This window comes from Symphalangus syndactylus, chromosome 6 (genome assembly GCF_028878055.3).
Source record: "Symphalangus syndactylus isolate Jambi chromosome 6, NHGRI_mSymSyn1-v2.1_pri, whole genome shotgun sequence".
NCBI classification, from domain to species: Eukaryota; Metazoa; Chordata; class Mammalia; order Primates; family Hylobatidae; genus Symphalangus; species Symphalangus syndactylus.
This window is the reverse complement of record NC_072428.2, coordinates 22,436,094-22,462,425: the sequence shown is the minus strand read 5'-3', so window position 1 is coordinate 22,462,425 and position 26,332 is coordinate 22,436,094. Positions and strand designations below refer to the sequence as shown.

Here is a 26,332-nt window from a genome sequence, read left to right as displayed (position 1 = left end):
TTGCAGTGAGTGGAGATCGCACCACTGCACTCCCGCCTGCGTGACAGGGCAAGACTCTGTCTCAAAAAAAAAAAAAAAAAAATCAAATTATATAACAAATTGTTTATGTGTATATATATAGATATTAGGTTGGTACAAAAGTAATTGCTGTTTTTGCATTGTTAGAATTTTCCGTTTGATATTGGAATAAAACATAAGGCAAGAAAAGATAAAATTAAGAACATAATTCTTAAGTTATTTACGTTTAGGAACGTAAATAAATGTGGTTACCTTATACATCATTTTAATGGGCATTTCTCGCTTTATTTTTTTTGCTAGTTTATTTTATGTTTATTTTAGACTATGGAAATAATGTTAGACAAAAAGCAAATTCGAGTGATTTTCTTATTTGAGTTCAAAATGGGTTGTAAGACAGCAGAGACGACTCGCAACATCAGCAATGCATTTGGCCCAGAAACTGCTAACAAACATACAGTGCGGTGGTGGTGCAAGAAGTTTTGCAAAGGAGACAAGAGCCTTGAAGATGAGGAGTGTAGTGGCCAGCCGTCGGAAGTTGGCAACGACCAACTGAGAGCAATCATTGAAGCTCATCCTCTTAGAACTACATGAGAAGTTGTCGAAAAACTCAGCGTCAACCATTCTACTGTTGTTCGGCACTGAAAGCAAATTGGAAAGATGAAAAAGCTCGATAAGTGGGTGCCTCATGAGTGGAGTGAAAGTTTAAAAAAAAAATCATCGTTTTGAAGTGTCGTCTTCTCTTATTCTATGCAACAGCAACGAACCATTTCTCAATTGGATTGTGAAGTGCGACGAAAAGTCGATTTTATACGACAACTGGCGATGACCACCTCAGTGACTGGACCCAGAAGAAGCTCCAAAGTACTTCCCAAAGCCAAACTTGCACCAAAAAAAAAAAGGTCATGGTCACTGTTTGGTGGGCTGCTGCTGGTCTGATCCACTATAGCTTTCTGAATCCCAGCGAAACCATTACATCTGAGAAGTATGCTCAGCAAATCGATGAGATGCACCAAAAACTGCAATGCCTGCAGCCGGCGCTGGTCAACAGAAAGAGCCCAATTCCTCTCCACGACAACGCCCAACCGTATGTCGCACAACCAACACTTCAAACAAAAGTTGAAGGAATTGGGCTACAAAGTTTGGCCTTATCTGCCGTGTTCACCTGACCTCGCGTCAACTGACTACCACTTCTTCAAACATCTCCACAACTTTTTGCAAGGAAAACTCTTCCACAACCAGCAGGATGCAGAAAATGCTTTCCAAGCGTTCAAATCTTGAAGTATGGATTTTTACACTACAGCAATAAACAAACTTATTTCTCATTGGCAAAAATGTGTTGATTGTAATGGTTCCTATTTTTTACGAATAAAGATGAGTTTGAGCCTAGTTATAATGATTTCAAATTCATGGTCTGAAACTGCAATTACCTTTGCACCAGCCATATATATATATATATAATGTATTTCTAATACAACATTTTTCCTGCTCTTTCTCCAGTGCCTAGAATAGTGCCTGGCACATAGTAGGGGCTCAGTAAAATTTGCTGAACTAATGAATGGGCTCTATGAATCTTATCAATGTTCTAAAAGCTAGCATTTTATAGATAAGGAACTGAAACATCAAAAAGTTAACTTCCATAAGTCCCATAGCTAATTTCTTTATCTGTAAAAGGGGCGTATAAATATTGCCTTTCTCATTATTATGGGGAGTAAATGATTGCCATATAACACCTTAGGGAGTGTGTCTGGCTCAGTGTTCATGCTCACAACTGTCTATGGGCTGGGCGCAGTGGCTCATGCCTGCAATCTCAGCACTTTGAGAGGCCGAGGCAGGTGGATCACAAGGTCAGGAATTCAAGACCAGCCTGGCCAACATGGCGAAATCCTGTCTCTACTAAAAAATACAAAAATTAGCTGGGCGTGGTGGTGGGCGCCTGTAATCCCAGCTCCTTGGGAGGCTGAGGCAGGAGAATCGCTTGAACCTGGGAGGCAGAGGTTGCAGTGAGCCAAGATCGCGCCATTGCACTCCAGCCTGGGTGACTGGAGTGCAATCGACTCGGCCTCCCAAAGTGCTGGGATTACAGATGTGAGCCACCAAGCCCAGCCCTAAAAATTCCTTTCCATTGATGCTTCCACTCAAGCTACCATCCCATTTCTCTCCTTTTACCGTCTTTTAGAACTCCTTTTCAAAAAAGTAGGTCTGAAAATTAATCTATGCTGTTAGAAGTAAATAAATCAGTTATTCATCAAGCTATATATATTTATGTGCACTTTGAAATATATACAGATACATATTACTTTAGTGAAAAGTTAAGAGAGAGAGTAGCTTAACTAACTTCCTTCTCTCTAGTTTTCCTTCCCTCCTCTCCCATTCAATCATTATTCTCCTTTGCAAATTGGCTTCCATGCACAGTATCAAAACCGTGGCCCCTGCCACATCTCAGCTTCCTCACTATACACTGTCACCATGCTGTCCTGACATTCTCCTGTCTCCAGTGTCCACTTGATGGTTCGAGTTCTTTGTCCACTTTATGAGTCTTGCTTTTCATAGGGCTATATACACCTGGGCAGCCTTTCCTCGCTATCTGTGCCTGCTAATGTTCTGCCCCTTTGTCGAGATCTGACTCAATTCTGCCCCTTTGTCAAGATCTAGCACCTCCTCCTGGAAGTCTTCTCTGGTTTGCCTAATTCTACATCATCATTGCTCACTTAGCACTTTGGGATAGTGCCTCTTGTGGGCCAGGTAATGGAATACCTTCAGCCCTGCATTAGTTATTTGTTTAATATCAAGTTTTGCTATTTGCATCACAAGAAATACAGACTCATTTAAGATTTACTTCAAGTATCTGAGGTTGTATAAGGGTAACATCTTACCACCTTTCCATCTGAGAATTTGTCTTCTGGGAATAGAAAATAGTAATGGATTCTTGACCATTGTTTCTAAGCAAAGCATGCCAGAGCTCATGTCACCCTTTCTAGTAAGAAGTTGTGAGTTTGCACTGAAGAATTATAATCAAAATACGTAAAGCTCCCTCCCCTACCTCCATTTAAAGTTCTTTTGTTTAGGGATCCTCCTGGCTCATCTGAAAGCTCCCTAATTTAAGGGACAAGTCTTTTTTCCCTTAAAAAGTTTGCCTGGGTTTAACTTCTCCCCTTTTCCCACTTTCTGCAGAGTCAATGGATTTAGCCTTGAGAAGATTCTGCCCTGTGTCCTGGGGCAAGTGACGAAGGTCTCCAGCTCCCAGTCTGACTCACAAGAGTAGGTAGCCTTCTGTAGAAGTTGAATTATAGACTGTGGCCCCTTCCCCGTTTTCTACCAACAGTATGAATGAGCAACACCAGACTGGACCTCAAGAATGCTTTTCCAATTGGAATTTCTCTTCTCTGACAGAGAATTGAAAGCAGCTGTAGTAAAATCTAGGCATGATGATCTACGTTGGGCACTGCACGGGCACTCCTCATTCAACAAGGAGCCGTTCACGTCAGAGACATTTTATTATTCTGATAATTTTTATATGTTTATTTTTATTTTGTTTATTAGAAAGATTGATGATTTGTATGTTTCTTACAACTTCCCAGCAGATGGCAGTAAAGTGTCTTGTTTTAAGACGTTTACTATATTTTTTTCGGCGTCCATTTACAAAGGAAAAATGAGTCAGTATTCAAAATCAACATGTCTAACATCATCTGAAAATAACTTTTACTTCTAAACAAGAAATCACTTTATCTAATGGTAGGTGAGTTTTAAAATTTTTTTTAAATCCCTATTGTTATTAGAGCTCTGGCTAATTAATATTTCATACCGCATTTCACATTATCTGCTGTGTTCGCTGCACCCAAAAGGTATTCCTGAATTCCTCATTTAAATCTACAAGAACTTTCATTATTAGATTGATCACCATCAAATGACATACACTCAAATAATCCACAAAATGAATTACATGCACATTAATTAGAGATTACCACTTCGTGATCTGGCTAATTCTATAATGGAAATTTCTTGTTGTGCATATCCTGTTAATAAAAATATTAATGCTTGATAATATTTAGCAGTTTGTTAATTATATTTTTTGTATGTTATGTACTTGTAAGTTCTGAGATAAAATACTATTGATTTTTTGCTCAGATACTACAAAGGAATTTTTAAAATTAATTTCAGAATCAGAAAACATGGAAGGAAATCAAAGACAATCAATTAGACTACTGAATATATTTTTGGAGAAGATAGAATTGGGAGGTAAAAAATGCTAAATTAGGATGTGAATTTAATTTCAGTATTTATGTCAGACATAACTTGAGAAAAAAGTGGAAGAGAAAAAGAAAACATTAAACTAGATTTTCTTTTCCCTATCCAGGTACTTGTCTATGTAATTTGAATTTTTGTCCATAGAACATTCTATTTGAAATTTGTCTACAAAATGTATACATAAGAATTTTAACTTTTCATCTTATTTAACTACTATCAGTACAGGTAGGAAGTTTTCAGAAATTACTTATTCATAAATTCTTACTAATGATAAACTGACCACGCCCCTTATTATTCTACCTTAATGGTTTATGTGTTTTCTCTCTATTGCAAATTCTTTAGGGATGAAAAAAAGTATCAGCTGAAGAATAAAGATGTGAGAACGGGTTGGCAGTACTTATCACATAATACTAATAAACAGAGGGTAAATGCACTTCAATAGTGTTAAGAATTCAAAGATTTGAAATATATATAATATATTAAGTGATAAAGATGCTATGATAATGAGAAATAATATCATGTGCACATAATATACATGACTCAGCTTTGACAAGGCAACATCTAGGGAGAAGATTATCCAGGAAACTACTAGTGCAGTGATGAAAATTGTCTTCCAGTGGGGCGTGATGGCTCCTGCCTGTAATCCCAGCACTCTGAGAGGCCAAGGTGGGTGGATCACTTGAGGTCAGGAGTTTAAGTCCAGCCTGGCCAACATTGTGAAACCCCATCTCTACTAAAAGTACAAAATTAGCCAGGCGTGGTGGCGTGTGCCTGTAGTCCCAGCTACTCGGAAGGCTGAGGCAGGCCCTCAGCCTTGAACCGGGAGACGAAGGTTGCAGTGAGCCCAGATCGCGCCACAGCACTCCAGCCTGGGCAACAGAGTGAGACTCAGTCTCAAAAAAAGAAAGGAAGGGAGGAAGGAAGGAAGGAAGGAAGGAAGGAAGGAAGGAAGGAAGGAAGGGAAGGAAGATGTCTTCCTTAGCAAAAACTATCAAAAATTCAATAACATATGGCACATTGATACCAAATAATGTTACACAATTTTAAGGAATAAAATATAAAACCAAATAGTTAAACTGATAGCAGAAGTAATGAATGAGCTAATTTTGAAAAAGATTATTTATCTTTATTATTTTAGATACAGTCTCTGGTATAAGCCAGGTAGAACACATAAAGCTATTAGAACTGTAGATTTCCAAAACACAAACATTTCATATGTGGATGTTTGGGTGAGGGAGGTTGTCCAGTAGATGACAAGACAAAAGAAAGCATGTACAAACTTTAAGAAGACTACTTAGAAAATTGAATGTAAAGAAAAGTTACATACAGCAATGCCACAAGTATGCATAGAAATCATAATGGATTGCAACAGAAGATCCTAAAAAAGTTCTAGAGTATTTTATACTTTTTATGTGTCTTTACATTTGATATTGAATGATGCAGCAAATATCTATTTTACAGCACTGAATTTTTTTATATCATCTAAGAAATTATATAACTACTCTTTTTTTTTGCTTAAAAAAAAAGGGATACATGTGCAGAACGTATAGGTTTGTTACACAGGTATACGTGTGCCATGGTGGTTTGCTGCACCTATTCACCCATCCTCTAAGTTCCCTCCCCTCACCGCCGACCCCCAAACAGGCCCTGGTGTGTGTTGTTCCCCTCTCTGTGTCCATGTGTTCTCATTGTTCAACTCCCACTTATGAGTGAGAACATGCGGTGTTTGGTTTTCTGTGTTAGTTTGCTGAGAATGATGGCTTCCAGCTTCATCCATATCCCTGCAAAGGACATGATCTCATTCCTTTTCATGGCTGCATAGTATCCCATAGTGTATATGTACCCCAGTTTCTTTATCCAGTCTATCATTGATGGGCATTTGGGTTGGTCCCATGTCTTTGCTATTGTAAATAGTGTTTCAATAAACATACGTCTGCATGTGTCTTTATAGCAGAATGATTTATATTCCTTTGGATATATGCCCAGTAATGGGATTGCTGGGTCAAATGGTATTTCTGGTTCTAGATCCTTGAGGAATCGCCATACTGTCTTCCACCATGGTCGAACTAATCTACATTCCCACCAACAGTGTAAAAGCGTTCCTATTTCTCCACAGCCTCACCAGCACCTGTTTCCTGACTTTTTAATAATTGCCATTCTGACTGGCGTTGAGATGGTATCTCATTTTGGTTTTGATTTGCATTTCTCTGATGATCAGTGATGTTGAGCTTTTTTTCATATGTTTGTTGGCTGAATCGATGTCTTTTTTTGAGAAGTGTCTGTTCATATCCTTTGCCCACTTTTTGATGGGGTTGTTTGTTTTTTTCTTGTAAATATGATATAACTAACTCTTTTTGCTTCAACCAAAGGTTGGAATATATTGTAAGGCATTTATGGAACATAAAATTTTAAATCATTGTTGAATATAGGATGGGAAACTTGAGTAGATGCCATCTTGATACTAAAACTTAATTAGAGTATGCAATGCGTGTTGATGATATGAATAAAAATGTAGATTCTAAAATGCAAGTCAGAAGTATACTGAAAATATCTTCTTTAAAATGCATTGTTCAGCCCAAATTGGGAGTAAAGATAAAGTTAATGTTATATGCAAAATCAGACAGGAACCCAAAGTCAATATATATAATTCCCTTGAAAGCATAACATTATGGGCTTAGAAAATTTTTTATAAAAAATTAACTTATAATATTCACACAAAGATATTATTGCTGCTAAACAAATTGCAGAGTTTCTCAACATTAAGCCCAATTTTTCCAATATAAAAATACCAGAAAGAAGAGGAAGAATAATTTCTTTTTTTTCTTTTTTTTTTGAGATGAAGTCTTGCTTTGTCACCCAGGCTGGAGTGCAGTGGCGCAATCTCAGCTCACTGCAACTTCCGCTTCTTGGCTCAAGGGATTCTCCTGCCTCAGCCTCCCGAGTAGCTGGGATTACAGGAGTGTGCCACTGCATCCACCTAATTTTTGTATTTTTAGTAGAGACAGAGTTTACCATGTTGGCCAGGCTGGTGGTCTTGAACTCCTGACCTCAGGTGATCTGCTCGCCTCAGCCTCCCAAAGTGCTGGGATTACAGGTATGAACAACCACGCCCGGCCAGGAAGATTAATTTCAAATGTCATTTCTACAGTCAATCCACCTGGGATCCCAAATTTATTTCTATTTTTCTCCATATAGGTTACAGTCATATTTTCCTTAAAGGAAAGATTTATATTACAGAAGGAATATATGATCTTTTCTGTGTTTTAGATTAGTATTTCTCAAATGTCCCTGTGCATATAGAACACGGGGGATCTTATTAAAATGCAAATTCGGATTCAGTAACTCTGGGTTGGGACCTGAAATTCTGCATTCCTAACAAGCCCCTGACGATGCTCGGATGCTGGATATGTGGAATAGGAAGGTTCCAGATATCACATGTGATTTGAAGAATTGCTGTGAATATGAAGTACCAAGGCTGCGTTAAAAATGTACAATTGAAATTGACTGACAAGCATATTAAAGGCTTTTATAGATCATTCATCAACGTATGAAGCCCTAAAAACCTGAAGTTGTCTTTTAAAATCTAATGTTCTTTCACTAAAATATTGCAAAGTCTTTGTTACAATAACTTACTAGATCCATTTCCAAATAACTTCATGCCTTTCAAGATACAACCAATTTTGCCGATAGCAATATCAATGGAGAATGTGGCTTATCAAAATTAAATACATTAAGCTGGGTACAGTGGCATGTGCCTATAGTCCCAGTTACTGGGGAGGCAGAGTGGGGAGGATCACTTGAGACCAGAAGTTCATATCCGGTCAGGCAACATAGAGAGACCCTGTCTCTATAGCAAATAAACAAACAATTGAAATACGTTAAAACCAATGTAGGCCAGGTGCCGTGAGCTCGCGCCTGTAATCCCAGCACTTTGGGAGACTGAGGCGGGCAGATTGCTTGAGCCCAAGAGTTCAAGACAGGCCTGAGCAAATGTGTCTTACAAAAACCCTGTCTCTACAAAAAACAAAAACAAAAAACAACAAAAACTGGCTCTGGTGGTGCACACCTGTAGTCCCAGCTACCTGGGAGGCTGAGGTGGGGGGATCTCTTGAGCCCAGGAGGTCAAGCCTGCAGTGAGCCATGATTGCACCACTACACTCCAGCCTGGGGACAGAGCAAGACCCTGTCTCAAAAACAAAACAAAACAACCAATGTAAGGCCTACAATCAATAAGAAAATCCACCAATCTGATGATCATTTCCATAAAATATGAGCAATAAAACAAGTAAGCATTAAAACTGTCAAAAAGAATTTTACTTCCACAAAAACAAGATGTCTTTTTTACAACAAATTATTAGATCCAAGTAACTTTGAGTTCTTAATATTATAACTAATCATTTGAATTTTTCAATATTTTATAATGAATTATTTGCTTGCATAATTTACATGGAATTACTGTCAGTTATTGTTATTATTGATAAATAAATAATATAACTTTTTAATTTGATGAAAGATTAGCTTTTTCAAATTTGTACGAAATGCCATATGGGCTAATGATAGCCTTGGTTTGGGTAGTTTACTAAATAAAGAATAAAATTACCAATGGAACTCATCTGCCCAGTCTCAAGCTCTTGAGATCCTGAAATTGCTCATGTGGTTCAAATCATCCAAATTTAATCTGACCCAGGAAGGGATTTTAATGGGCCACCAGATAGGTTGTTAAAGGATACCTGTGGTACCAAGGAAACAGGATTCTTGGCCATGGATTTGCCTCCTGGGGTACTCAGGAAGACCAATTACCAAGTCTCCACGGGAAAAATAGGAACTATGGACCTGCGTGGCATAGAACCCTGGAATTGGAAGCTTGTCCAGAGTCCAAGGCAGCTCCAGCTATTATATTGAGTTTCTTTATCCCCTCCCCAGTAGTCTGCACTCCAGCCATCCAAATAACCCATCCTCTCCCTCCTCCTTTCCCTTTTCCTTCTTTTTCTGCCTCTACTACTGATCTCTGTGTAGCTCAATTAGTGAGAGAATCTGACTGGATTAATAAGGTCACTCTTGTTCCTGCTGGACAAAACTCTCCTAACCCCAGACTTGTGTTAAAAGAACCCCTTGGGAAAACTCTTCTAACCAGGGGACACTGGATGGGGACCCTTCACTTACAGGGTTGGGGATAAAAATTGACTGCGTAGCAAAACTTTTGAAAACAGTTCTTTGTTTAAAACACTCCTGTTGGAAATTATCTTTATAAACAGCATTTATTTTCCTGACTATAAAAGTAGTATCTGCTTGTTTTACAAAAATATAGAAAGAAGTAAAGAAGAAAAATAAAATAATCACTGTCCATTTTTGTTGTATTTTCTAGTTAAATATGTTTGTGGCTGGGTGCATGGTGGCTCACGTCTGCAATTCCAGCACTTTGGGAGGCCATTGAAGGCAGATTGCTTGAGCCCAGGAGTTCGAGACCAGCTGGACAGCATGGTGAAACCCCATCTCTACAAAAAAAAAAAAAAAAAAAAATTAGTTTGGTGTAGTGGTGCATGCCTGTAGTGCCAGCTACTTGGGAGGTTGAAGTGGGAGGATCACTTGAGCCTGGGCAGCACCCTAGGCTACAATGAACCATGACTGTGCCACTGTACTTCAACCCGGGTGACAGAGCGAGACCCTGTCTCAAAAAATATCTGTATTTCTCTAAATATAATGTATATACATATATGTTTGTGTGTGTACTTACATGCACATTTAAAACATATATAGCATTTGAGATTATACTACACTATTCTTTTTTTTTTCATTTATTTTGTGAGATTTTTTTCCAAGTGATAAAAAAATTCTTCGTAAACACTTTTGCTAATTAGATCCCTCATCTTCCGACAAGGGATGTGCTATTATCAGCAACTTCACTATTGTAGGACAGATGTGGATTTTAACCAGACTTCACCTGTCTGACAATATTGGAGGGGTAGCTGTGGGCACAACTCGCTGTATTGTGCCTGGGGTTTTTCACCCCTAGACCTGACAGAAAAAATAGCTGGTTTCTGTCTCCAGGTCAGCTCTGGCCACCGGGACTCCATCCACTGAACACAGGCTCCAAGAGGGGGAAGGCCTGGCCCGGGGATGTGGCGCACCTGCTTCCAGGAAGGAGCTGGTTGTAAAGGGTTACAGGATTAGAGAGCCGAGCTGAAGGGATGCACCTGGAGGCAGTCCTGCACGCTGGATTTACAACAGGAGCCTGGGAGTCGTATAAATGAATAATGCTTCATGATGCTCTTTTCCGAGCGAGCTGCAAAAATTGGCAAGGGCCCTTCAGTGTGCTGTCGATGTGTCTGGAATTCAAATAATTTGATTCTGAGATACAATGACAATGGGAAGCAAGGCATTACCTTGCGAGAATGATGGCAGAGACAGCTGTTGCAACCAGCATCCATGGAAGAGGTTGCGCGAACAACTGTTCTCCCTTTGCCGTCCCCCTGAAATCTCTATTATGCCTCACTGCTACTGCCCTTACTCAAGGGCATTAAATTAAAAAGTAATGTAGCTGGTAATTCTTCCTTTCTTTTGCCCTAGTTCAAGCAGTGAAGAATGGGTAAAGTGAAATAAAAACCTTGACGGAAACTGATATGTCTCTTTAAAAAAATGATGCTGACATTAGACACAGCTCAGGAGGGTACAATTTGAATATCGGGTGGCATTGCAACGTACAGCATCACTTGCTTTCTTTGCTTTTAAATTTGTCTTTGTTGGCTGAACACGTTAATATTTTTCCAAGGTGTAATAGCTGGGAGGGTTCTATCAGGAATAACAGGAGATCTGGTGAGCACTGTGTTCTTTTATCTTCCAAATCGTAAGGCATTTTGCTTGTGTTGGTTGTCATTTCCATTAGAGGAACTGATAAGCAGATTCTGACTTCATTTGCCCAAATATAGTGCTCTTGTTGGTAGAGCATTTAGTTTCTCTGAAGCATTTTATTTATTTATTTATTTATTTATTTATTTATTTATTTATTTATTTTTGAGACGGAGTCTCACTCTGTCGCCCAGGCCGGAGTCCAATGGCACAATCTTGGCTCACTGCAACTTCCACCTCCTGGGTTCAAGCAATTATCCTGCCTCAGCCTCCTGAGTAGCTGGGATTACAGGCACCCACCACCATGCGTGGCTAATTTTTGTATTTTTAGTAAAGACGGGCTTTTGCCATGTTGGAACCAGGCTGGTCTTGAACTCCTGACCTCAGGTGATCTGCCTGCCCCGGTCTATAAAGTGCTGGGATTATAGGCATGAGCCACCGTCCCCTGCCAGCACTTTATTTTTTTAAGTCTTTTTTTTTTTTTTTTTGTCTAGGCCATAGCATTCTGGAGAAAAGCTCTAGACAAGAACTGTGAGCTCTTAGTTATGATTTCAGATTTGCTGTTGTGGCTTGCTATCTCTGGATCTCCTTTTTTCCATCTAGAAAAGGAAAAGTGTTGGGCTTTCCTCTCCAGATCCCCAATTCACTGATTCTGTTATCTGATTTGATAATTTATTACCAATGGCAGCATTGGCAAAATTGCCAGGTATTTTGACTCCACCTTTCCTGCAAAAATCAGTCTTTTAAAAAGAATTTGGAAAACAACATTTTGACTTTTTCTTAACCTCATAAATACTTAGTTCTCAGAATGTGAACATGTAAATAGTAATGGCAACCAATTCCATAGCATTCACTGTGTAACGGGTGTGGTTCCAGTGCTTCATTTAGCTCACAACAACACTGTGAGGTATGTAGACAGATAAAAATTATTCTTCTAGCTTTACAATTGCTAAGAAATAATATATAAGATGTCCTGTTTCTGCTACGGAAGTAGCAGATAAAAAAATCATCAACGGCATGCCCCTAGATCCAGATTTTCTCCTAGATTCAAGAATTCAGGGTAAAACCTTGGACAAAAAGCCAATGTCCAAGGAGCACACATAAATTCAGCAGTGGTATCTGTTCACTTTCATGATGACTGTCTGGGAACATGGTCACAGGTTCACAGTGACCTGTCTGGATGAAGGTGTCTTTCTTGCTACAGAGTTAGGATTGCAACCGGCCTGCATGGAGAACAGGATTCCTTCCTAATTAGCAATTACTTCCTTTGCAGCTGTTGCTGCAATACTGGCGTGCCTAGAAGGGCTTATAGCGAGCCTAAATCATCGACACCCTTGGCAAGATAGTTGGGCCCCAGCAGCTTCCCCGCCGCACTGCTGCATTCCATCCTGTATGTGCCAAGTTATGGGAACGAGTGGGAAACACCAGTAGAGAATGTATTCTCTCTTTCGTATTTGCTGTCACTGAGAATGAGAATTCAACCAAAATATCCATTTCACTTCAAGGTCAGGAATTCCTCATGGAACAAAAAAAGAGAAAATCATGTATAAAACAGAATACCCACTCAAAAGAATCCAGAGTTATGCCTATTCCAATATTAAAGTTTCTTTAAGAAAATGAAATCATATTTACTTAGGGTTTCTCTTTCTCTCTCTTTTTCGTGTGTATGTGTGTGTGTGTGTGTGTGTCCCAAGCAAGGTAAACTGTACTTCTTGTACCCAAAAATACTTTGAAAGACCAAAAGTCAGGGGTAGGTCAGCCCTCTGGCAGTTATTGCTACCATCTGGTATTACCACTCGACCACAGTGATCCAGAAATGGTGCCAGGGGAGAATCTACTCAGTTGGGCCTCTCTCGTTCCACACAATCTAGGGAGTCAGGTTCCCAGCCTTGCAAGTCTAGATGTATGATCTTATCCGTGTCCCAGAGAAGACAGGCTATGGGAGGGTAACCCATACAAACCAAACTCAGGCAAGGTTAAATTATAGCCCAGAATGTGATGTCAAAATTCTGAAATTAAATTATCCAGGCAACTGGTAGCTACTCAGGAGACTGATGTGGGAGGATTGCTTGAACCTGGGAGGCAGAGGTTGCAGTGAGCCGAGATCATGCCACTGCACACTGCAGCCTGGGTGACAGAGGAAGACTCCGTCTCAAAAAAAAAAGAAAGAAAAAAAAAGGCCCACAAAACAAACAAACAAACAAACAACAAAAACAAAATGAACCAAATGATTACCCAGGCAACTGGACACTCCTAGGGAACTCTTCCCGCAGGGAAACTAGGAAAGAAGCCAAGCTAGACCAGGAGGTAGTTTTGAGGCTGTTGAGAAGGCTCTTGAGTGAGTCTGAACAAAGGGAAGAGGCCTAGAAAGTGTCCCTGAGGGCAGGGCACAGGGTGGCTCATGCCTGTAATCCCAGCACTTTGGGAGGCTGAGATGGGAGGATTGCTTGAGCTCAAGAGTTTGAGCCCCACCTGGACAACATAGCAAGACCTTGTTTCCACTTTTTTATAAAAATATTTTTTAAATTACACAAAAAAAGAAAAGAAAAGAATAAAAGAAAAGAAAGTGTCCCTGAGTTGGTGATTGGATAACCCGCTAGGCACAGTGCAAAGTGCTTTATATATACTGTGTTATTTAATTTGGTCCTCATAACAATATGTAATATTCTGTTATTATCCCCACATTACACCTGAGGAGACAAGACGCAGAGAAGTTAAATTGTCCAGTGTCACACAGCTGTTGTTTATGGTCAAAGGGTACAGAAAACTGTATGTTTATATATTTCTAGCTCTGTCCAGTAAGAGACCATGAGTTTTGTAAAAATAAGCTTTACAAAAAAAATCATTTACATATGATAAAATCCACCCATTTTAAGCATTCAATTCAATGAGTTTTAACAAATTCACAGTTATGTAATCATAACCACAGTCACCATATAGAACAGCCCCATCCAACCCTTATCTCTAGCTCTTGACAATCACAGATTTGTTTTTGGTCACTCTAGTTTCCCCTTTTCTGGAATTTCATATGAATGGAATCATGCAGTGTTTAGTGTGCCTAACTGGCTGCTCTCACTTAGTGCAATGCTTTTGAGACCCACTCACGTCGTATTTGTCAGTAAAATTCATGTTGTATTTTGCCATAAAAAGGAAAAAAACAGTTATAGTCGTCCATTTGTGTATCTTCTTTAGTGAAGCATCTGTTCAAATCATTTCCCCATTTTAATTGATTTGTTTTCTATTACTGAGATGTAATCACTCTTTACATATTCAGGATACAAGTACAAGTCTTTTTTCAGACACATGTTTTGCAAGTATTTTCTCCCAGTCTATACCGTGCCATTTCAAAATTCTTTTGAGTGGCTATTCTGTCTTATACATGATTTTCTCTTTTTTTGTTCCATGAGGCATACCTTGCCATTTCTTTTTCTTTTTTTTTTTTTTTTTTGAGACGGAGTCTCGCTCTGTTGCCCAGGCTGGAGTGCAGTGGCGCAATCTCGGCTCACTGCAAGCTCCGCCTTCCGGGCTCACGCCATTCCCCTGCCTCAGCCTCTCCGAGTAGCTGGGACTACAGGCGCCCGCCACCACCCCCGGCTAATTTTTTGTATTTTTAGTAGAGACGGGGTTTCATCGTGGTTTCGATCTCCTGACCTCGTGATCCGCCCGCCTCGGCCTCCCAAAGTGCTGGGATTACAAGCGTGAGCCACCGCGCCCGGCTATTTCTTTTTCTTGATGGTATCTTTGCAAGAGCAACATTTTTAAATTTTGGTAAAGTTCATAATTGTGTTTGCCTCTTCCTATTGAGACAGAGGAAATCACTGGCTTAATGTAAATTTTTATCAATAATTTATTGGATTGGGCATGGTGATTCCCAGGCTGTGCATTTATTGTACATTCAGAACCTGTATAAATGGTGTCTTGAGGTTTTGCACTCTCAGGGAAAACTTTTGTTTTCTCTCATCCAGAATCTAGGCAGAAGTTGCAAACTTCCTTGACATTACTCTGTGCCTGTGGATAGATTTTTTTCCCAGTCCACCCCTTCACTGTGGATGTAGCCCTTTGCTAGCTCTGCCTTATGTAGGATTCTCACTTCCAACCACCCATTCACAACAATCCTCAATGTATTCTCCCTGCATGGAGCCAGATGGTAGTGGCCAGTAACTCCCCAGGGCATCTCAGTGCCAGCTTTATGCAATGTTTCTCACCTCTATTTATTTCTGGACCTGATGTTTTCTATATTTGTTTTTCCTGCAGCTCAATTTTGCATCTAGATATCTTTGGATATGTTTTATTCATCATTAATAGGTGTTGTGGTTATCTTAGGCTTCCATTTTGCCTAAAGTAAACATTCTCCAGCTTAGGTTTTACTTCATCTTTGTGCACAGCTGGATCTGACTTATTTCACCTTCCCCTGTTGGGTGATGCTGGGTTTGTGCCTTCCTGTTCACCTGGATTCCATTATAAGCCGTGGTAAGTAGAATCAGAAGATTCACATTCCTTTCTAATGACCCCGGTTGCCCAGCAGTTAAGGCCAACTATCTTTTCTCTCTCTCTATTTTTGAGACAGAGTCTTGCTCTGTCACCCAGGCTAGAGTGCAATGGCATGATCTGGGCTCACTGCAACTTCCATTTCCTGGGTTCAAACACTTCTTCTGACTTAGCCTCTGAGTAGCTGGGATTACAGGCACCTACCACCTTGCTTGGCTAGTTTTTGTATTTTTGATAGAGATGGTGTTTCACCATGTTGGCCAGGCTTGTCTCAAACCCCTGACCTCAAGTGATCCACCCGCCTTGGCCTCCCAAACTGCTGGGATTACACACATGAGGCACTGTGCCCGGCCATCTTTTCTTTTTAATCACTGGGTAATACAGGAAAGATTCTGTCTATGTTCAAATGAATTTTTTTCTTTTCTCAGTAACTCATTTCCCTGATCACACTAAGCAAGTAAAACCTTAGAGTACACAGCAAATTGTGTTGCAATAAACAACTAAGACAATATTGCTTCAACAAAAATCATGCACAAGATGGTTTTAAAAAGTCCCTATTATTGGTAGTAATGATAAAAACTTTTTTTAGTGCCAACGAAGTCATTTTAGCTACCTTTGAAATATATCTGGAATCTGTTGATATAGTTTGGATCTGTTTCCTCACCCAAATCTCTTGTTCAATTGCAAACCCCACTGTTGGAGGTCAGGCCTGGTGGGAGGTGATTGGATCATGGGGGCGCTTCCTTCATGAATGGTTTAGCACCACCCCTTTGATGTTGATCTTGTGATAGAGTTCTCACAAGATCTGGTTGTTTAGAAGTGTATAGCACCTCCCTGCCACCTTCCTCCTGCTCTGGCCATGTGAAATGCCTCGCTTCCCTTTTACCTTCCGCCATGAGTAAAAGCTCCCTGAGACCTCCCCAGAAGCAGATGCCACCATGCTTCCGTACAGCCTGCTGAACTGTGAGCCAATTAAGCCTCTTTTCTTTATAAATTACTCAGTCTCAAGTATTTACTTATAGCAATGCAAAAATGGCCGAATACACTTGCCTACCTTTCTCTATCCCCATTTTAACACCTTAATCCAAGCCACCATCATCTCTCACCTGGATCATGCAACAGCCTCCCAGCTCGTCTCTCTAGGGTCCTCCATGCACACACACAAAGTGATCTTCCAACACACTAATCAGAGTATGTATGCCACTCTCCTGCTTAAAAGATTCCAAAGTCTTGCCACTGCAGTTAGAATAACATCTGAGCTCATCGTCAGCCTTGTAAGATCCTATATGATTTGGCCTCATGTATCACCTTTCCTCCAGCTACTTTGGACTTCTTGATGTTCTTTGAGTTCGACAAGTGGGTTCTTGGCTTAAGACTTTCACTTGCCTGTTTCCTCTGTTTCTGAATGTCTGTATGACTGAATCTTTCCTGACATTCGGTCCTAGCTCAAAGCCACTGCCTCACAAAGGCTTTCCCTGACCACGCCCTCCCTCCTCTAAAACGACATCTCTCTGCATCTCTTGACATTCTATCACATTGCTCTATTTTATCCTAATTCATCGATCACTCTCTGAAATAAACTTGTTCATTTATTTGTGTACTTATTTATTGTGTTTCCTCCCACTAGAATGTAAGTGTTGTGGTAACGGGGACCTTGCTGTCTTGCTCACCACTGTGTTTCCATTGCCAAGAACAGTGCCTGGCCCCTAGGAAATGCTCAATACATATTGCATGAATGCCAGCAACTGTTCTCACTGCTTCATGTAGATTACCCATAATTTTTACAATGATATGCTAATGTAAGTATATTATCTTCATTTACCAATGAGAAGACTAACTAGAACCACATCCATTTGTCTCCAAAGATGACTCTTATACATTTACACTCCCTCCCATTTTGTTAGGTAACATTAAATGCAATGAAAACATTTATTGTTGGCAAATGCTTTTAACCCTTTGTTTACATTGGCTATATTATTATTTTTTTTTTTTTGAGAGAGAGTCTTGCTCTGTTGCCCAGGCTGGAGTTCAGTGGCACAATCTCACCTCACTGCAACCTCTCTGCTGCCAGAGTTCAAGCGAGTCTCCTGCCTCAGCCTCCTGAGTAGCTGGGATTACAGGCGTGTGCCAGTACGCCCGGCTAATTTTTGTATTTTTAGTAGAGACAGGGTTTCAGCATCCTGGCCAGGCTGGTCTTGGACTTCTGGCCTTGTGATCCACCCCTCTCGGCCTCCCAAAGTGCTGGGATTATAGGCATGAGCCTCCGCACACAGCCCTTATTTTATTTTTTATAGAGACAGGGGTCCTGCTATGTTTCCCAGGCTCATCTCGAACTCTTGGGCTCAAGTGATCCTTCCACCTCAGCCTCCCAAAGTGCTGGAATTACAGGCATGAGCCAGCGCACCTGGCCTAGGATTTGAATTCTGTCTCTTTTTCCCTAAAATAAATGGGAAAGTAATTTCCAGCAGTCCGAAAAAATATATATATTATTTGGTTCTATAAAATTAAGTTTTGGGAGATAAATTAATGAAGCTAGAGGCAATATAGTCTAGGATGAGATGACCTCGATTAAAGTCTCGGCTTTATCCCAAGCCTCAGTTTCCTCTTCTGTAAAATTAAGATAGTAATATTTGCTGTGTAGAGTTGTTGTAAAGACCATAAAATACTTAGGATAGTGCATCTACCTGGCAAATGCTCAATAAAAGTCATGTTTAATAACATTGATGGTGATAATGCTGCCAAGAATCAGAATTTTATTGCTAGAAAACTGTAAGAGACAAGTTATTCACTGAGTGACAGGGTGGGCTGGATAATTTCAAAAACTTTTTCAGCTTTCAACTAAGATTGTATTATTCTGATCAGCGCTTTTCAAACTCTGAAATTTTTAACTTTCAATCTACCATGGATTGATACTTTTGTACAATATAATAAAAAGTGGATGACTGTGAAAATAAGAATTTAAAAATGCATACAAAATAAAAGCTTGTTGCATAACAAATTGCCCCAAAACTCAGTGGCTTAAAACAACGATTATTTATCTTGTATCACTTCTGTAGGTCAGAAATTGAAGAACAGCTTGGTTGACTGATTCCAGCTTGGGGGTTTCTCACGAGGTTATATTCAAGATATAAGGTGGGACTGCAGTTGTCTGAAGCTTTGACTGGGCCAGAGGCTCTGCTTTCAAGGTGGCTCATTTACAAGATGGGCAGATGAGTGCTGGCTGGTGGCAGGAGGCCTCAGTTCCTCTTCACCACATGGAGCTCCATGTAGAGCTGTCTGAACAGCTTCAAGGCATGACAGCTATTTGTTTTTTTTCCTCCAGAACAAGTGATCCAAGAGACAGCAAGGTGGAAGCAACAGTCTGGATCTAGCCTCAGAAGTCACATTCCATCATTTCTGCAATATCCTATTAGTTAGACAAGTTAGCCCTATTCCATCTGGATGGAGACAACACAGGAGGTGAAGCCAGGAAGCAAGAATCACTAGGGTCACCTTGGGGAGTGGCTACCACAAATGCTTCCTCCCAAATTCCATACTTACTTGTCTGTAAACCAAAGTCTGACTACCAAATTCCTAGAGATCATCTACTGTAAGCTCCTCAGTTTGCAAATGAGGAAACTGAGACCTACCTAAAGACACTCCATTAATTAGTGGCAAAATCAGGTTTCCTGATTTCGGTGTTCTTTCACTCACATCACATAGGCTATTTTACCTACTATATATCTATTTTGGCTGGGATGTAATTACAGGGGGGCATTTGCCTTGAGCTGCTCATTAAGTAATTAGAATGAATGGGGGGGCGGGGGAGGCTGACACAGAGATACTGCTGTGGGTTTGCTGAGGTTCACAACAAAGCCATCTTTAAAGTGGTCATCAAATAGGATAATTCAGTGAGCCCAGTTCAAAAGCATCACAATGTGACAATGGAAATTGACTTGATTTAGCTTCAAAGATTCTATTAACTCGGAGAAATGATTTTCCGGAAGAATTAATACATGGCCACTGGTAGAGAATGGATGTGACTTCTTCATTGCTTTGAAACATCTTTTAACTCAATTCTTAGATGTATATACAAAACATTATAGCTTCGATTCCTACCCCTATAATACACACATTTCAGGGCCAGATGATTACATCTTGAGCCTAATTACAAAGGAAATGCAGAATTTCTGGTAATCTCATTTTATAAGGTTGAGAAATAACCTGCTTCAGAAATAAGCACTGAGTGAACCCTTCTAAACACATTCTTCCCATTATGGGGAGTGGGTGTGGAGAGGGGAATTACTTGCTTGAGGTGCATTTGTAAGGTCAAAAGTACATTAAAGTTGTGACAAATGAACAGTAGCACATTACTGAATTCTACACTATATTTTTTCCTCTCTTTATCTGCCTTGCTGTTCTCCTAATCAAACCAAAAAGCCCAAAACAAGAAAAAGCCAAGATCTGTGAGTTAAAAAAAAAAACCTTTTTATTTGGAAATAGTTTCAAACTTACAGAAAAGTTGCAAGAATAAAAACAGTGTACCAGTACAGCCTTTACCTAGACCCACCTGTTGTTAATATGTTAATCTCATTTGCTTTATCATTTCTTCTCTCTCCTCTCTCTCCCTCTCGAAACACACACACACACACACACACACACACACACACACAGAGACAACTGTTTTCGCAACTATTTAAGTTACATATATAATAGCTCTTTGATGCAGGAGTTTTTCTCCACCCCTTCATCAGACTTGCGATAGGCGTGCCCTGTTCACTCGGCCCGCCATGCTCAAGCTCTTCTTGCGGGGAGCGCGTGGGTGAACGAGTGCAGGACCTGGCCAGCTGCTTTGGGCACCGGCAAGAGTAGGCTCCCTGCAGGCCCTGCAGCTGTGCCCAGGTGGGAATGCCTGTGACCCGCGAAGCCCCAGAGGGCATGTTACAATGCTCTCTTAGCTCCAGTGTCTGTGGACAGTGGTGTGTTGTCAGCTCAGTGGGCCTCTTGCTTCATCGCATGGGGAGGCTGCCCTCCACCAGTGAGGGCAAAGGGCCAGTGTGACAGCCTTTTTTGGGTACCATCACTCAGTGGGTCCCGAGCTTTTGTTCAGCATCCAAGAAGAATGAGGTGGCCCGGACACTTGAAGGATGGTGGAGGTGGAGAATTGTATTTATTGATGAAGATGGCTCTCAGTGGAGAGGGGAGCTGGAGAGGGGATGGGATGGGCAGATAATCTTCCCTGAAATCTGGCCTTCTCCAGACGGCTCTTCTCTGAAGTTAAGCCATCTCTCCTGTGAAGTCCAGCTCTCCCTCTGAAGTCAAGTCGACTCTCTCCAGTCAAGCTGCTTCTCTCCTCTACCGACTGAGTCTGGGGTTTATATAGGCACAGGATGGTAGGGGGTGGGGTGGGCCATAGGTAGTTTTGGAAAAGGCAATATTGGATTGGTAGAAAGACATTAATCAGAAAGAACCAATGGGGAGAGAGTGGGCAAACAGGGATAGAAGTTCTCACTTTGGGCAGAGGGTTGCAGGGTTTTTGGCTGGAAGGTGGGGTTTTGCCAGGGACCCACCCCTGTCTGCCTAGAATTTCTGTGCTTCCTACCTCTATCACTTTACTCCTAAATATTTCAGGATGCATTTCCTAATAATAGGGACATTCTCTTACATAAACACAGTACAATTACCAATTTCAGTAACACTTACATTAACACCTACTACTTTTTAACTAATCTATCCGTTCATATTCTGACTTTATCACTTGACCCAGTGATGCCCTTTGTAGAATTCCCTCCAGCACTGGATTGAGTACAGGGCCAGGTGTTGGATTTAGTTGTCAGTTCTCCTTAGCCTTCTTTAACCTGAAACATTCCCACAGCCTTCTTTATTATTCATGACACGAACATTTCCAAAGAATAGGGTCCACACTCCCCCCCACCAACTTTTAAAACTAGAATGTTCATCATTTTGGGTTTGTCTAATGATTTGTCTCATAATTAGACATGTTATATATTCTCAGCAGAACTACTAAAAAGAGTGATCCTGTGTCCTTTTCAGGATATTACATCTGGAAGCCTGAGATGCTCATCTGCCCCACATAGATCACCTGGTCAAGGTGCTATCCAATTTCTCTACTGTGTAATTAGCGGTTTTCCTTCTTATAACTAGTGAGGAATCTATGGGAAGGTACTTGAAGACCATCCAAATATCCATATCTTGCTATTTGTTTCTCTGTTGAAATTCAGCATCTATCGATAATGCTTGCTTGATTCTATCTTAACTGTCACAGTTGCAAAATGATTTTTCCAGCTCTCATGCTGTCTTCCCATTTACCAGTTGGCATCCAAGATTCTGCTGTAAACATGAGTCCTTCCTTCTCCCTCATTTATTTATCACTGGTATAAACTCATGAATTCTGCCCCCTGCCATGCTTAACACTCATTACTATCCTTAATTCATTACTGTCCTTAATTGTTTTGATAATCAAATTGTCTTAGATTTGGCTATTGAGAGCCCCTTTAAGCTGGCTCCTTTGTCTTTATGACATGTTTACATCATTTTTTTCATTTCATTTCATTTATTTATTTAGCTTTTACTATTTCCTTACTTTCTGGCATAACAAGATGCTGCAGGCTTATCTTCTATTTTCCTTGCCCCTTCCCTGAAAATTCCTAGAAAACCTCGTCTCCCCTATTTATTTACTTACTGGCCCTCTCTCTTAGCTACTCATGCCATAAATATTTGTTTCTGCTTTTCCACGTGTTACATTGGCCTAAATGCTGTGGGCGATGATAAAGAACTTAAAGGCTAGTTTCAGAAAAGGCCTTCTTCTTAAATCAAGTTTTAAAGTAGAGAATAGGTGGGGCGCAGTGGCTCATGCCTGTAATCCTAGCACTTTGGGAGGTCGAGGTGGGCGGATCACCTGAGGTCAGGAGTTCAAGACCAGCCTGGTGAAACCCTGTCTTTACAAAAAATACAAAAATTAGCCTAATGTGGTGGTGCATGCCTGTCATCCCAGCTAGTCAGGAGGCTCAGGCAGAAGAATCTCTTGAACCCAGAAGGTGGAGGTTGCAGTGAGCCAAGATCATGCCACTGCACTCCAGGCTGGGCCACAGAGTGCGACTCCATCTCAAAAAAAAAAAAAAGAAAAAGAAAGAAAGAAAGAAAGAAAAAAGTAGAGAACAAAGCTTTAAATAAAACAAAGAAAATATAACGATCAGCCTGGGCATGGTGCCTCAAACCTGTAATCCCAACACTTTGGGAGGCTGAGGCAGGAGGATCGCTTGAGCTCAGGAGTTCGAAATCAGCCTGGGAGACATAGCAAGACCCTGTCTAGAGGAAGGAAGAAAGAAAGGGAGAAAGAGAGAGAGGGAAGGGAAGGGGGGAAGGAAGAAGAGAAGGAAAGGAAGAAAAGGGAAGGAAGGAGGAAGAAAGGAAGGAAGGAAGGAAATATATTGGGCACTATGTGCCAGGCAGGTGCTACAGTCTGGAAAGGGTAAACCAGAGACAGTGTCCCTGATTTTGTGGAACTCAGGGTTCAGGGGTTAGCAGCAATGTTCTATTGAAGTCAGGGGACAACAAAGGAAGAGGAGTTGCTTGATGAATGTGTAGATTGCTGGGTCTCATCCAAGAGATCCTGATTCTATAGATTTGTAGTTTGGTCCAGGAGCCAGCATATTAATAGTTTCTCTTATTAATTAGAAGATTTCTAGTACTTGAGAATGATTGGATGAGCAGCTATAAATTGGAGAGATTGAGGGGGCTACCTGGAAGAGGCGGGGCTTGAGCTGAGGGTCCAAGGTCAAGTCACAGGTCAGCAATGTCCACAGAGCCCAGATCTTGTAGAAACTGGGAATTAAGGGCACCCCACCAGAAAGTGACAGCATCAAAATTTAAACCCTTCACTGGCTGGCCTCCAGCCAACGCCCATACACAAACTGGGCTCACTGAAATACTCGTGCTGCAAGTCAAGGTCCCCAAGTCTTTGCTCTTCCAGGTCCAAGGCCATTTCAAATGTCACTTCCTCTTTACTCCAGACAGATAGGCTTGGGCCAATTTAATTGTTCCCTTATCTGCATTTCCAGAGCACTTTTTACATTGCTTTATTGTGGTGCTAATCCTATATCATTGTGCTTTGTTTACATTTCTGCCTAGACTAAACTCAAACATCCCCAAATAATCTGGGATGGAAGGTGTTCATTCTCCCTCTTTTGCAGATGGGAAACCTGCTGTTCAGTGAGGTGAGACTTTGAGAGAGCAGCAGGGCACAGGGTGAAGCACCTTGGTTAAAGCGACTTTTGTCACTTCTCAGCCGCAGGACCTTAGAAAGTTACTTAACCATCTCTGCTTCATTTTCCTTGGCGGCACAATGCAGGTGATAAGAAGTAGCAACTGCCACCAAGGCAGGTTATGTGGCCTCAGGGAGTTAATATATGTAAAACTAGAAGAGTGCCTGGCAAATGGTAAGTGCTATGTAAATGGTTATTAAGCAATTAAAGTCATGTCACTGGAATCCAAATCCAAGTCTTCAGATGATAAAGCTCCTAGATGCTTGTTCTATTTTAACTTTGTAGGACTCCAAGTTTTCCTGAAAAGTAGTTATTTTAGAAGCAGCAATAAAAGGAAGCTGGTTTGGGGCAAAAGACATTCAAGAGATAAGAGGAAGCAAAATGTTACAGCCAACTGCTTTAATGAAGGCATGGACCAGGGAAGATGTCAGTTCTCCTGACCCTAGGTCTAGAGCACACACAGTAACACATTCATGCAAGGACCACCAGGGTAGACCTTGGGAGCTGGTCCCTCTAAGTTCCTTTACATGTCTTTCCTCTTAAGTCAGTTGTGGGTTAGATATTTGGGTCCCTGCGGTGACGTGCTACAAAGACTGCCTGCGCATCCACAATTCTCCAAGATGGTGCCATTGACAAATGGAAAAGGTTAATTATTGCTTTGTTGAGCATGAGAAAAATATTGGCTGATTTCTTGAATCTTAATGTGTGTTGTGCTAAAATGGGGATTAAGAATAAAGTTTACATTTCCAAAGCAATGATCATTTGTATTTTTACTTAAGACTGCTTAGAAGATAATCGCATAGATAAAATCTATTACCATTATTATTACTGTAAATATGGTTTAAAATGGTGAATTAAATTGTGATTGATTTTGAAGATGATGTGCAGAACAAATGAATGATGAATGTATGTGGAAGTTTTCAGTTTAGGGACCAAGGGTAGACAGTATCCACATGTGGAAGAGTTTCAGTGATTAACCTTTGCATCAAATATTAATAACTTAGAATGCTTGATCTTCCTAACTGGGAGATGTTTTAGAATTGCCATTCTCAAACTTGAGCATGCGTCAGAATCATCTTTAAGGCATATTAAAACACAGTGGGGCACGGTGGCTCATGCCTGTAACCCAACACTTTGGGAGGCCAAGGCAGGTGAATCACTTGAGTCCAGGAGCTCAAGACCAGCCTGAGCAACACGGGGAAACCCAATCTCTACCAAAAATACAAAAATTAGCTGGGCATGGCGGTGTGAGCCTGTAGTCTCAGCTACTACAGAGGCTGAGGTGGGAGGATTGCTTGAGCCCAAGAAGTCAAGGCTGCAGCGAGCCAGGATCATAACACTGCACTCCAGCCTGGGGGACGGAGAGAGATCTTGTCTCGAAACAAACAAAGAAACAAACACCCCACAAATTGCTGAACCCCATCCCCAGATTTTCTGATTTAGGGTATCTGGGGTGGAGCCTATGAATCTGTTTCTTTATTATAGTAAGTTCCCAGGTGATGTTGATTCTGCTGGTCCCAAGAGAGTTTGAGAATCATTGAGTTAGAACAAACATCCCCTCGCTGGTAACACCTTTCCACCACCTGAGCTGGAATGCAATGTAACTGGATTTGTTTTAAATAGGCCACCTTAAGCAGTCAAATTTCCCAACTACTTTTAGCATTTTACAGACCAAGAGAGCCATCACTTCATTATTTCTCCTCTAGAAGAAAAAAAATGATTTGTCTCTCTGTCCTGGGATTTAAAACAATTAAAAATAACAAAGATCACAAACCTTAGGAAGATTTAAAGGAATCTTATAGTTAACATGCAGCTAAGGCTGCATGTTTCTTGTGTCTTAATAAATGAACACATTTAGACTTCATGCATTTCCCAGTACTCTAAGGAAATCATCGAAAAGCGTATTCTTCTTCATCTAGGTTTGTCCTACATCGGGACCCTCCTGGGCTAGCACGCTTCGAGGTGATGGCCAGCAGGTGGCGCTCTGCATCAGTTCATGGGGGCGGCCTGACTCGTGGGAAGGCAAACACAAAAACCAAGGTGCCTGCTTTAAATCCTCAAAGTAAAGGTCCTCTTAACTACTTGTCATAAAACACCCTGAGACACCCGTCTTGGAAAATCGAAGTGTCAAGCTCAGCATCTTTGCCACATTTCAAACTAGGTAATTACCTTCTCTCCCAAAGGGAATCTGCTTTATGTAGTTGTGTCCTTTCTAGGTTACAAGTTTCCCAAAGGCAATGATCTTGCCTTCCACTCACTCCATACAATGCTGAAGTGAAATGCATATTTTACAATAACAATTTAATTATTCTACATTCCTCTGAGCTACATGATGACCTGTTATATAATTGCCGGTAATACAGAAATGTGCCTGCCTCATACAAACCCTTGCAATACATAGAAGTTTTTATTTGATCTAAGAGTAAATTGCTTATTTGCTTCTCCTTTAGAAGAGAAAAAGCAGAGCATTT

At 40.7% G+C, this 26,332-nt stretch overlaps 1 protein-coding gene across 1 annotated transcript in view; it reads right to left on the bottom strand.

Annotated features, from left to right (window-relative positions):
* Window positions 1–428: 428 nt before the first annotated feature.
* The window catches only part of LMO2 (LIM domain only 2), a 61,690-nt gene continuing 35,786 nt past the window's right edge, over window positions 429–26,332 (bottom strand). Inside the window, exon 4 of the mRNA XM_063641028.1 lies at window positions 429–656. Coding sequence (XP_063497098.1) covers window positions 641–656 — 16 coding nt within the window. The 3' untranslated portion in view covers window positions 429–640. The remainder of the gene's footprint in view (window positions 657–26,332) is intronic.